This window comes from Epinephelus fuscoguttatus, linkage group LG5 (genome assembly GCF_011397635.1).
Source record: "Epinephelus fuscoguttatus linkage group LG5, E.fuscoguttatus.final_Chr_v1".
NCBI classification, from domain to species: Eukaryota; Metazoa; Chordata; class Actinopteri; order Perciformes; family Serranidae; genus Epinephelus; species Epinephelus fuscoguttatus.
In genome coordinates, this window is record NC_064756.1 from 26,557,157 (window position 1) to 26,571,266 (window position 14,110).

The 14,110-nt window shown below is 38.5% G+C and overlaps 1 protein-coding gene across 1 annotated transcript; it reads left to right on the forward strand.

Moving 5' to 3' along the window:
- Window positions 1-2,777: 2,777 nt before the first annotated feature.
- Window positions 2,778-7,068, forward strand: LOC125888286 (extracellular calcium-sensing receptor-like). Its single transcript, XM_049575553.1, has 9 exons — window positions 2,778-2,966; window positions 3,241-3,535; window positions 3,686-3,772; window positions 4,045-4,314; window positions 4,653-4,850; window positions 4,984-5,259; window positions 5,612-5,836; window positions 5,941-6,064; window positions 6,158-7,068. Exons 1-9 carry the CDS (start codon window positions 2,797-2,799, stop codon window positions 7,066-7,068), a joined length of 2,556 nt encoding a protein of 851 aa, XP_049431510.1. The 5' UTR covers window positions 2,778-2,796.
- The last annotated feature ends 7,042 nt before the right edge of the window (window positions 7,069-14,110 follow it).

Here is a 14,110-nt window from a genome sequence, read left to right on the forward strand (position 1 = left end):
ACAGATTTGAGACTTGCCTGGTTGAAATCACTGGCTGCTATAAAGAAGGCATCGGGATGATACGCCTGCAGCTCGCTGATGCCGGTGTAGAGCTCTGCCATAGCCTCCCTGCCGTTTGTGCTCGGTGGTACATAAGCAGCTGTTACGATGACTGATGTCAGCTCCCTCTCTCATTTTACAGTCATGAACTCTACGTGTGATGAGCAGTGAGTAGAAACCACCACAGCATCCTGGCACCACGATTTGTTGATGTACACTGCCAGACCGCCTCCTCTCAGCTTGCTGGTTAGCAAAGCTACTCTGTTCACCCGGTGAACCACAGCGTCGGTGATGTTCTCGTTCAGCCATGTCTCTGTGAAAACTGAGACACAGCAGTTCCTCACGTTGCGTTGGGAGGCTCTCCACAGTCTGATGTAATCCAACTTGTTGTCAAGGGAGCGAACATTTGCCAGCAGAAGTGTAGGTACTGCTGGCTTGTGTGGGTTAGCGATTAGCCTAGCATGAACTCCTCTGTGCTTGCCCCGCAAAATAAAGTTATTTGTCAAAAAATATATGGTGAACAGTAAACAGTAAACAACATTGTCAAAACATAAAATATCCTAAAAATGCCAAAATACGCTAGAGGGGAGGTTACTGTGTGTTTTGTTTGTGTTTTGAATCAATCAAACTTTACAGCACTCCACCCCCGACTAGTGTTTTGGAGACGTAACTGCAAAACAACATAAACACACCACCATACAAGTATATTATGTATTATCGGTACATCCTCAGGTTGGCATGTTGTTGTTACCAGGTATATGTCTTACCGTCAGTGGGAAAAATTGTTTCACACATATAGGACCTGTATGAATCAGAGATAGCAACTCAGCTGGAATGTCGAGGACTGAACTGGTAAGTGCAAACACTGTTGCATCAACCGAGGGATCGTTGTACATCAGTGAGTATTCAAAAAAATTATATCTGAGTAACATCACTTTCTCAGTGTGGCACACTGTGTTTCACAGGATAAGCACTTTGAAGCTGTCTCCTATCTCTAAGTCATGATTTCAAGACCACACTGCTGTTGCAGTCCAGCACGCCATTGAGAGAAATAAATCTCAAAGTCAATATCACAAAGTCAATTTCATTGCCTTTATTTGATTCCCAATCAAGACACTATTTTAAGAATTGCTTCACCTGAGAGATATGGACTTCAAAACTGTTTTGAAATGCAAAATAAAATGGAATTTTAAACGTGATTAAAAGTGCAAGTAATTGTGATAAACTACTGAAATTCAGTGATTATGACTTAAAAGATTCTGTTTGACAGCAGTAGTACAAACACTTACCAAATCTATAACTCTGCAGATTAGACAGGCTAAGGTCTAATGGGGAAATCACAGTGCAAGGGAGGATGGATTATTTCACCAAATGTCTTGGTATGCTGCTACCATCTAGTGGACATACTCAGGCCTGATTTGAGCATTCTTTGAGTTTAATTTGGTATGCTTGTCATTCTTTAGGAAAATTGGGCCCCTTCGCATATGCCTTACATCAGGACAAGTAGATGCTTTCCTGAAAGGTGAAACAGTCTATCTTCATTATCTACAACTGAAAATAGACATATTGAAATCCATTTAATGACATTGCAGACCACTGTGCGAGTTTACCAAAGAACAACAACAGTTTTTTTTTTTATTGATTTGATTTCCCATATGATACCATAAGTCAGTGGAGTCAATTGAGTTGAGAAGTGAGAATTGAGTCAATGTAGTATGCTCGTATGTGTATAGCATGCTACACTAGTAACACTTATCAGATAACATGTCACGTAACATGACAATATGTTCGTAAGAACCGTATTTGTTTCAAGCCAAACCATGATGTCAACCCAACCATGTCCTTTTTCTAAATCTAATAAAAAAATATAAAAACGAAGTGTTTTACCTCTTTCAGTAAGTTTGTTTTGAAAAATACTATATAAATGCAGTGAGCAGACACTGTTCTTTTCCTGTGACAACAGATATGTATTTTGCAAAGACAGTGCAAAGCATCAATTGAAACACCATACATGAACATCTAAAATGGATGCAGGAGGCTACCTTCTGTGTCATATTCTGAATTTTAGGTCCATGGACAAAGCAGCAGTATTTGATGAATTTAAATGAGAACAGGTTGGATATCACTCATTTGTTTGTAGACTCACTTTTTAAAGTCTGGAGGTAGCCACGGGTGGCCATTGGAATTGACTCTCTCTTGGAGTCAGCCTCAAGTGACCATTCCAGGAACTGCAGTTTTTGGTACTTCCACAATGCATTCGCTTTTCATCCCCACAGGTTGCCACTTCGCCAAACCATGATCTTTTTCCAACTATATAACCAAATGTTTTTTTGTGCCTTAGCATGACCACATCATGTTAACCATAGTGCTGTTGAAACATAAAGTTTCAACATATGTGCTCGATATTCATGTACAAATATTACACATCTGTGGTTTGCTGAAACATGCAATACAAACATTTGACAAATTGGTTGGGTATTCCACAACTTCAAATGACTTTGGTGGGATATTATTAATAGTGCACAAATTAATTCTGCCTCAACACAAAATAATTCTCTAATGTAATGAATCTTAAGTCCTGCCCCTACCTTCGCTTATGCCCTGATGGGTGGTGTGCAAGATTAAATAAATCGATAAAAGAAGCTGACACCAGGTCAGAGAGGGGTAAACAGGAAGAAAGTCATGTCTGCATTTTTACATATCAACTTGTTCTTGCTCATGTGTTTCATGTTGTTGTATTTCTACTTTTCTTATGCCATGATCTCTTCTCTTGATTCCACCTCCTGCCAGTTACTGGGACAGTTTCATCTAAATGGGATGCACATGACAGGAGATGTGGTTCTGGGTGGGTTGTTTGAGATCCACATCTTTTCTATCTTTCCTGACCTGTCTTTTACCTCAGAGCCACAACAGCCTACCTGCCACAGGTGAGACTATCAGTGAAATAGTGAAAAGCAAAGACTGGGGGAAATCAGTCCCATGACTTGAATGTGTTTTTAATAATAAGATCTTACTCTTACAGATTACATTTTGTATTTATGCCATTTCAGACCCATCACTTCTTATTGGCTCCTTTAATCATTTCATATTCAAGTATTATAATAATTGTTGCTGTTCAACTGTTTAGTTTTTAGTAAAATCTGTATTTGTACATGTAAATATCAGTTGTTGTATTTTCCAACAGTGATATTTTTCTTTTAGTTTTGATGTTCTAGGATTCAGGCAGGCCCAGACCATGGCCTTTGCTATTGATGAGATCAACAGAAATTCCAACCTGCTGCCTAATGTGACTCTGGGATACAGTCTGTATGACAACTGCCTCTCACTAGGCATTGGATTCCGTGCAGCGTTGTCATTAGCCAGTGGTCAAGAGGAGCAGTTCATATTAGATAAGACCTGTGCAGGAAACCCTCCGGTAGTAGGGATTGTGGGTGATGCTTCCTCTACACGTTCCATTGCCATCTCTGCTGTCTTAGGTTTGTACCGAGTACCTATGGTAAGTTTTCCACCATAATTCTTTTGGATCATTTTGATTTACTTTCAAATTTAATGTCAATTATAAACATTGACTAATCAAACTCCGAAAGCTGAAAGAGGCGATTAAGTTTTATAATGTTTTTTAGGATGAACAGTCTGTCTTTCACAGGTGAGTTATTTTGCCACATGTTCGTGCCTGAGTAACCGGCAGAAGTTCCCATCCTTTTTTCGGACGATCCCAAGCGATGCTTTCCAGGTGACCATCTATCAGCAAAATACAAATGTATTTGAAAAAGCATGTCCAGTTAAACATTCTGAAGAAATAACTTCCCTGTACTGAAAGGAACAATATATTCCTTTTGTGGAAAATCTGTCACATTCTTTGCGTCACTGGACCTGTTTGGTCTCAGCTAACAAAGCTGAAAGACAATAATTAAATAAGGTCCACTGTGAAACCTGTTTAGCAGCTTTTCCACTTAAAGATTATTCCAGCCTGTGCACTAATCCCTCCGCTCTGTATTTACTCAGGTGCGTGCTATGATTCAGATTCTCAGGCATTTTGGCTGGACTTGGACAGGTCTGCTGATCAGTGATGATGATTATGGACTCCATGCTGCCCGATCCTTCCAATCTGACCTGGCTCAGTCTGGTGGAGGCTGTCTGGCCTACTTAGAGGTTTTGCCCTGGGGCAATGATCCAGCTGAACTCAGGAGGATTGTGGATGTTATGAGGAAATCTACAGCTCGTGTGGTCATTGCGTTTACACATGAAAATCTCATGATAAACCTCATGAAAGAGGTTGGGCTTGGAAAAACATCTTAATTGTAACGTCATGTTATTATACAGCTTTATGTTTTAATGGACAAACCAAAGGATTTAAGTTACAATAAAAAATAGTCCTGTTACAAATAGAGTTATTTGAATAAATCACACCTCTTATTTGTTATAGGCACTGCAGGGTTTTTGAGTGAGATCACTAACTGACAAATTTTACTGACCTCCAGTTATAATGACATGCACCACTTTGTTCATAATACTGGGTAAAACACAGGACTGCTCCTGTTTACGAGTAAGACAAGATATCAACCATGTCATGACATTATGAATTTATCTATTTTGTACAATGCAATGCACAGGTGGTGAGGCAGAATGTGACAGGCTTGCAGTGGATAGTCAGTGAAGCCTTTACTACCGTGCTTCAGACTCCTCAGTTCATGCCATACCTGGGTGGCACTCTGGGCATTGCTATCCGTCGAGGACACATACCAGGGTTCAGGGACTTTCTGCTACAAATGCGGTCTGACCTACAACACAACAGCTATGGAAATATCTTGGTGAGAATTTAACTTTGCAATTTAGTTTGTTGTTTTTTTGTTTTGTTCTCTGCTGTACTGAACACACACCAAACCGTGACTCCAACCCGGGACTTTTGTCTAATGTAACACCCCTGTTTTCAATACATTTCAGGTAAAAAAGTTTTGGGAACACACATTTCAGTGTAAATTTGCACCACCTCAAGCAGGTTGGGTGGAGGCTGGGGGATCACTATGCACTGGACAGGAAGATCTAGAAAATGTGGACACTGAATTATTGGACATTTCAAACCTCAGGCCAGAATATAACGTGTACAAGGCTGTGTATGCCCTGGCATATGCTCTTGATAACATGCTGCAGTGTGAGCCAGGGAGAGGACCTTTCAGTGGGAACAGCTGTGCTACTTTGCAAAGACTGGAACCATGGCAGGTGTGATATCAGTTTATACACACACACACACACACACACACACACACACACACACACACACACACGACTGCATAGCAGACAGCTGAAATGATTTTCCTTGCCACTGGGTGACAGCATTTTATAGTGTTATCAAGTCACAGACAGCAATGTCTTTGCACCAGGTATACAATAGTATCAGTGACATGACTTTACTATTAAAGAAATGCTTTGAATGGACTGTTAGTGTTCATATGTTTGTAAGTATAGTATGCAGTTTGATTACTGAATACTGGATTTCACTGTGTTCACGATGGTCATAATAACATTGTTGCCATTATTGGTCTTCCTCTGTCTCTTATTCTGATATCCATAGCTTGTGTATTACTTGGAAAAGGTCAACTTCACCACACCATTTGGGGATCAAGTGTCATTTGATGAGAATGGTGATGTCTTACCAATATATGATGTCATGAACTGGTTGTGGCTCCCTGATGGACAAACTAAAGTTCAGAATGTTGGTGAGGTTAAAGAGTCAGCAAAAGGTGAAGAACTCACACTTGATGAAGACAAAATCTTCTGGAACTTTGAATCCAAACAGGTTACTTCTGATTTTTCAGTCACCTATTTGGTGTCCCATGGCTAACATATTATAGCAGAGTCAATGTGAGTAGAATAAGACATATTTATTTTTTTTATCTACAGCCACCCCGGTCAGTGTGCAGTGAGAGCTGTCCTCCAGGTACCCGCATGGCCAGAAAGAAGGGGGAACCTGAGTGCTGTTTTGACTGCATCCCTTGTTCTGAGGGAAAGATCACTAATAAGACTGGTTGGTGTACAGTTTTAAATATTGCACTTCTGATTATTGCACCTTCGAGATATGATATTAACATGTATCTCAACACTTTACCAATTTTCACAGACTCCATAAAGTGCACCAGTTGTCCAGAGGATTTCTGGTCCAGCTCTCAGCATGACCACTGTGTTCCTAAGAAAACAGAGTTCCTCTCCTACTACGAGCCTCTGGGTATCTGCCTGACAACTGCCTCATTGTTGGGCACATTTATATGTGTTGTTGTGCTGGGAATCTTTATCCATTATCGTAACACCCCTATAGTACGCGCCAACAATTCAGAGCTGAGTTTCCAGCTATTGCTGTCTCTTAAGTTATGTTTCCTTTGCTCACTGCTCTTTATCGGACGTCCCAGACTGTGGACATGCCAACTGAGACATGCAGCATTTGGGATCAGCTTTGTACTTTGTGTATCATGCATCCTGGTGAAAACCATTGTGGTTCTGGCTGTGTTCAAGGCCTCCAAGCCAGGGGGTGGAGCCCATCTGAAGTGGTTTGGACCACTGCAGCAGAGAGGAACAGTTCTGGTTCTTACTTCTATTCAGGCAGCAATCTGCACTGCTTGGCTTGTCTCTTCCTCACCAGCTCCTCATAAAAACACTCAATACCACAATGACAAGATAGTTTATGAGTGTGTAGTTGGGTCCACAGTTGGTTTTGGAGTGTTACTGGGTTATATTGGCTTACTGGCCATCCTCAGTTGTCTGATTGCATTTCTCTCCAGGAATCTTCCAGATACTTTCAATGAGGCCAAACTCATTACTTTCAGCATGCTGATCTTCTGTGCAGTGTGGGTGGCCTTTGTCCCTGCTTATGTCAGTTCACCAGGCAAGTATGCAGATGCAGTTGAGGTATTTGCCATCCTAGCCTCAAGTTTTGGCCTTTTGGTGTCACTGTTTGGTCCCAAATGTTACATTATCCTGTTGAGACCAGAGAGGAACACAAAGAAAGTGATCATGGGTCGTGGCACTGAGTCATAAAACCTGCACTTAGTTTCATAAGACAGAATTAATCAATCTTCTCTCTACAGTACAAAAATACAGGCAGAAAAATAGGTTAAGAGTAGTAGCAATGTTCAATTACTAAGAAAAAATGGCTAATAATGAACTTGAGTCACGTGTCTGAGGATACTCAAATACAAGAAGTTATTTTTTTTCCCAGGATACAGCTTAAAGTACCAAGCACTTGCACTTCAAATGATATTATCGCTTTTGCGACTTTTTGTGGTGAATGGTAACGGTACACCTTATTAAATAACAACTTACTTTCTCAGAAAAAAAGCTGGCACTATATGGGTTTATCCCACATTATTATATGCATTTAGTCTTGACCTGTCTGAAGCAGATGTTGATTTTAAAGAAATCGGTCTTTTAAAGAAGCAATAATCTGTAGCTTCCTAAGTACAGTATAAAGGAATTGCAGGCAATGTTGATCGAGTAGCACAGTACCAAATGAAAGCATCTGAGATGCTGGCTGTGATAGCATTTGCCTATTCTGACTATATAGAGCCTCTAACTCTCATTAAGTTAGCAGTTGTAAGAATGGCACTGTCACAAGGTTAGAAAGCTCATGTTTACAACATAGAATGAGATTTACAAATTCTATATTCTATTTAACACCAGCTTTGCTGTCTCTATAAGCATAATAAGGTTAAAGTTATATACCCTACTTATTGTTTTAATGTTGGCATTATGTTTGATATCAGTTATTATGCTTAGTATCCATGCCACAGAACTTCACGATTATTTTAAAGCAATTGCAATGCACAAGAGACTTGGTGATCATAAGCTGACGACTACTTCTTTATTTCCATGAACATCACCAGTGTCCTTTTTCATTTTTTAAATAATTCAGTTATTGCATTTTTACCCTGAAGAGTAGCTCTGCAGATGTATGAAATGATTTTCATGCAACAATGAATATAGTGGCTGGGAGGGACAGGCCATTTGTTGCTTATAGCAAACTTATATCCATCCACCAGCATTTGAATTCTAATGTAAACTTCTAGCCACTGATGAAATGGAGAAGTGGGATAACCAGTTCTGTGGAAGAGGTTGAATACACAAAAGTTTACAGTGTTCTGAATGTTATTTTTGTGTTTGTGTGTGTGTGTGTTTGTTTGTTTTTTGATTCAATAAAATCTTGTGTCGTCAAGCTGAAGCTGAAATGTCTTTCTGTTGCACTATGCAGTAAGAATGAATTCAAAACAGTATGAGATTTGGCATACTGGAAAAGAAAATTACATATCTAGTGACAGCTATAACTATGGGTTCACCAGTGGCACCCCCACATATTTTTCATGGGTATGGTCAGATGGAGCTGCCGAAAATCTTGGGTTTTACACCAAAACCAAAAGCCATAACTGAATTTCACTGACAAATACATGTCTATTTTCCCCTCACCAAACATTCAGGAGATAAGAGGAATTAAAGGTTCTGTATCCACTCATGAGCACTGTATATTGATAGTATGTGCAGTGGCGGTTCTAGGCCTGTTTCAAGCTAGGGCCAGTCCTTTTGATACAGGGGCACATACAAGTAGGGTCAAATATCTTAGTCTGAACAATATTATAAGAATAATAATTTTGTATTTGATTTAAATGCATCAATCTGGTGATTTCTGAGAGCCAAGTTATGATGGCAGAATATGCCTTCAACATCTTTGTGCTTTTTATATGTGAAAAATATTATATTTTTACTGATAAAAACACTAGTAGTATGTTATGGTAAAGGGTTATACTTAAAATACGGCTAAGGATTAGTGGTTAAACATTTCAGTAATCAAAAGAAAAATGACTAACGTACTGATCTGCCTCTGGAGAGCTATTTTATTATTTTAAATCATGTGCAGACAAAATATTCTTTTAAAACTGTCTCACTCACAAACACAGTTACAGATACACAAAACAATATAAAATACGCAATACGAAAAGAAAACAAAAGGTGGTAACACTTTATATTAAGGTACTGTAATAAGCATTAATTAATACTTAATAAGCACCAATTAACAGTTAATGACCACTTAAAAGACAGAATAAGATGTTTATTACCATTAATAAAACTATATAAGTGTTAATAATAGCATAATTAACACAGTTATTATTGCATATTGGAGCATTATAAGCACTTAATAGAAACTTGGTAACAGTTTATAAAGCTATCCTAAATATTAACTAATAAGTTGTCTATTTACATTAATTATGATTTATAAGGGTTAATTATAGAATAATACCCACATTTATTACTGGTTTATAAGACACTATAAGACCCTATCAGATTAAATTAATAAGGTGTTATTAATAGTTAATAACGATGAAGTCAGAACAGTGTCCTATAAAGGTTAATAAATTATTAATATCAGGGCTCGAAAACTAACCGTGTCTTGACGTCCTGGGGATTATAAAAATTGCTACTGGGACACAAAGATGATGTGTCTGGGACAACTTCGGGACAGCAAAAAAAAACAAACAGTCGAAACACGTTGATATCCCTGTGCTTAAATAAAGGATTTTTAATAACCATGGAGTGCCTTGGACTTTTCAGTTTGGACTGCATTTTTGAACATTTTTTTAAACTTTTGGTTTACAATCAGGACAGTCCTCCTGTTTTTATTACATCTATTTCATTCCCTGTCTTTGAAGAGCACCTGAGCAGTTTTTTGTCTCCTGACAATTTTGACCCAGTGCAGCACTCACTTTTTTCTTTTTAGCCTTTTTTTCTGTTTTTGACAATAGTGGTTGCATTAAAAGTCAATATGAAAAGGAAATATGTCCTCATGTTGTATTTTCACCACCACTGGTAAGCTGAGGTCTCATCACGAGTGAATAAAGCAGCTAACTCTGAATCAATCTACTCAATTTTTTTAAGTTCAGATAACTCATTGTTGTCTTAGTATGCCATTTTGAGGGAATGAGATTCCCATGATCCTTTACTAAAGAAAATAATAACATACTAGAGTGAAAAGAACGCATCAGAATTCTTTAATGTTGAAATAATGATTGATATCGATTTATGTATCTGTATACGACTCTGTTCCCACTTCAGATCCAGTAGCTGCAAAGATGCATTATGAGCTGTTAATAAGTGCATATTAATAATTTATTAACCTTTACACAACACTGTTCCCACTTTAGATCCATTAGCTGCAAAGATGCATTATGAGCTATTAATAAGTACATATTAATAGTTTATTAATGTTTATATGACACTGTTCCCACTTTGAATCCAGTAGCTGCAAAGGATCATTATTTACTATTAATAAGTGCATAATTAAACATTTATTAACCGTAATATGGCATTTATATTAACTTCTTATAGTCTCATTAATGTTAATAAACACCTTATTAATTTCATCTGATAGGGTCTTATAGTGTCTTATAAACCAGTAATAAATGTGGTTATTATTCTATAATTAACCCTCATAAATTATTATTAATGTAAATAGACATCTTATTAATATTTAGTATAGGTTTATAAACTGTTACCAAAGTTTTGATTAAGTGCTTATAATGCTCCTATAAGCAATAATAACTCCAAGGGCGGAAATCCCAGGGGGGACAGGGGGGACAGGGGGGACATGACTCCCCCTCCAGTAAAGCTGTGCCCCCCTTAGAATAATTTGAGACACAATTAATAATTTTTGAACAATGCAGTAGTATTTATTGAAAGCACAATGTAAGCGGTGCTCATTATAATCGCGCAATAATGTGCTATTTAAATCTTAAAATATTTAGTCCCCCCTTCCATTCCTAGTAGTGGTATATCCCACACTCTTTCCAACGGACGGGGCTAGCAGCCATTAGTGCCCACATTGCGCATCACGGGGTAAGATGTACATTCACACAGACACAGTTTAACTTACACAAGTTACAACACATCCCATTTACTGTTACAACAAGCCCCAGGCCCAGGCTGATGATATAAACTGTCTGCAACATTTCTCCTGCATTGTTCAAAAGCCTACTCAATTACGAGTGCTGCTAAGCTAAAAGCTAATGATTAAGCTCAGAGTTTAGTGATAATCAGAGAGGACAGGAGAGAAAGAAGAGGGAGAGGACAGGACAAGAGCAGTCAGTGGTGGAGTGGCTCGTAGCTAATGGGTACCTGTCTGTAGGCTCTCCATCTGTCGGTGAGACAAACATGAAAGACGTGCAGTTTAACCAAGGAGGAGCGGTCATTACGCGCGACTATATGCATGGTTGTGAGGTGCGCAGTGGCAGATCTCACAGCACACTGTTTATGAACCAGTTTACCAGTTTAATTGCAGGAAATGTTTAGTTGTAAGCCATTTCTCCTAAGTATAGTCATTCACTGTATATCCACTTTTCTACATGTGGCTGCTGCTGGCTTGAGTCTTGACTCTCTCATTATCAATAACTTGCAATGCTGAGATAAATGTTTAAAGTCCAAAAAAAGTAACTTATTATGAACAGGTCAATAAAACAGGTTTCAAAATTCAAAATACCTTGTAAACAAACAAAATATTCAGTATTATACATTTTCTTTGGTTACATTTCTTTCAAACATTTTTTAAAGTTATGATCTCACTGCCGGTAAAATGGAGAGATAAAGAGAAGATTAAAGCGTCAAATTGCGGTAAAAGATGCTGTATAAAAGACAGACTAAAACTTTTTTTTCCTCGTCCCCCCCGGAATTATTCTCTAAAATTTTACTGTTTATTGCCCCCCCCCCCATCTATGAAATGGGATTTTCGCCCCTGAATAACTCAGTCAGTTATGCTGTAATAAACACTTAGTCTAGTCTTATTAATGTTAATAAGCATCTTATACCATCTTATAAGTGCTCATTAACTGTTAATTTGTGCTTATTAAGCATTAATTGGGGCTTATTACAGTACCTTAATATAAAGTGTTACCCAAAAGGTAAGACTTTTAATTTTACACGGCTTCAAAAAGAATATTTCAAAAGCCCTCTGGTAGTTGAATGCCTCTGGGACAGGCCCATTTATGGCAACCCACTGGATCAATGGCGTGCGTGATCCGGCCGAGGCATGGGTGCCGGAGCTAATAGCGGCCATTCGAGTCAACGTAAGCTGCTTCACCAGCCGCGGCCAAGAAGCGGGTCTGTGCTCTGCTAAAAATGCCGGGTCTATTTCTGATGGACGCCTCGTGGCAGCACATCAATTTGCACAGACCAAATGAGTCAAACAGGAAGTCAGGTGCAGAAAAGACGACAGTATCTGGTCAATTTTCACAATAAAACACCCATGAAAACTCCGGATCGTATTTCACATGGCTACATCAACATGATGTGACATGTAACTACCATGATCCAAATGAGACAGAAAAAGTTTTCAGAGCTTACTTCAATGGTATTGTCTTAAATACAGCCACACAATTCTCAACTAATGTTTTCAGTGGGTGCGGCGCTTTAAGTGGTCTGACCGGCAACTTGTTGAGACGATTTAGAGTTACGGGGGCACTGGCCCAGATCAGGGGAGGTTTTGCCTGACCATGTCATCAGTCAGGACTAAGACAAAGGAGATGATGCAGGAACGCTGAGTCCCCTCTTTGGGTGTAGTTATGCTGAAAGCTGTTTGGAAGTGAGTATATGTGTATGCAATATGGGTTGCTAAAGGGTCTAAGTTAGTACAGTTTAATTGCATGCAAGACTGTATCTGTGTAAAGCATAAGCAACTGACATCAACTTACCTTTATTATGCTTTATTTATGCTGATTTATTATCTGTTGGTCTGTTGCTGTACTTGTTGATTCAAGTTGGTCATACATTAATCTAATTCTATTGGTTCAGTTCTATTTCCTTGTTCGCATAAATCATGCTGTTCACTCAATTTACACGGTCTTTTGCAACTGTGCAAAATGCACAATCATGGTGTGTGGGACCTCATGCTCTATGCACAAACACCTATGGTCTTCAGGGCTGCTTGCTGTATGCCCATACGTGGTCAGTGGGACCCCATGCAACACTTATTTTTTGTTGGTCATAGGACCATTGTTTCTGTTTCTCACTGTTAACTTAATTTCTGTTTAGTCATCTGACCTTACTTTACTTTCATCATTTTATTTAAGTTGGTCTTATGACCTTAGTTTCTGTTCAGTCCATGACCTTTTATTTCAGTTTGGTCTTCATTAACCTTTTGGTTTGTTTTACACATGATCTTTAGGACCCCACCTTGTGCACCCATGGTCTGCGGGACCTCATGCTCATACATGGTATTTTTGTTTGGTCCTAGGACCATTAATTTCTGTTTGTCATTGCTGACTTTAATGTCTGTTTGGTCGCAGGACCTTATTTGACTTTCATCATTTTGTTTAAGTTGGTCTTATGACCTTAGTTTTTGTTTGGTGTTATGACCTTTTATTATGTTCTAATTATTGTCTCCTAGGTCACCAGGTATTCACACCAGTCATGATATTTTCAGTTTGGTCATCAGACCATTATTTTATGTTGCTGACTTAAGTTATGTTTGGTTGTCGGACCTCAATCTTTTTTTTTTCTTTGTTTGTTTTTTTGTTTTTTACATTTTCGGTTGGTCTTCTGACCTTAATTTCTGTTTGTTCTCATGACCTCTGCAGACCCATGCACTTTTTTCAGCCTTCCTTTCTGGTATATCACCATTATTTTTGCTGTCACAGCTTACTTCATCTCTTGCTTTTATATTATTTGGTGATTAGACGTCAACACCTTTCCCTACTGCCACTTTCCTTTTCAATGCTTATTTTGCATCAATCATTATCTACTGGATAGTGGCTCCCTAGTTGTCATTCCAGAATTACTCCTAACACACATTTCTCATCAGAGTTAAACTATCTCATTCAGGGCTTATTTCAGTCATATACTCAACTATGCAGATGTACATGTCATAGTTTTTCTCATTTGGCTTTATGTGTGTCTCTCTAGCTATGCATTTCCCCTTTAATTTTCGCTTCACTTATCTTATTAGAAGCTTGTTGCCTCCTGGTAAGGAGGGGGGATGGAGGAGTTCTAATCCCCAAAGACTTCACATTTTTCATTCTTATGTGTGCATGTTAAATAATATTCT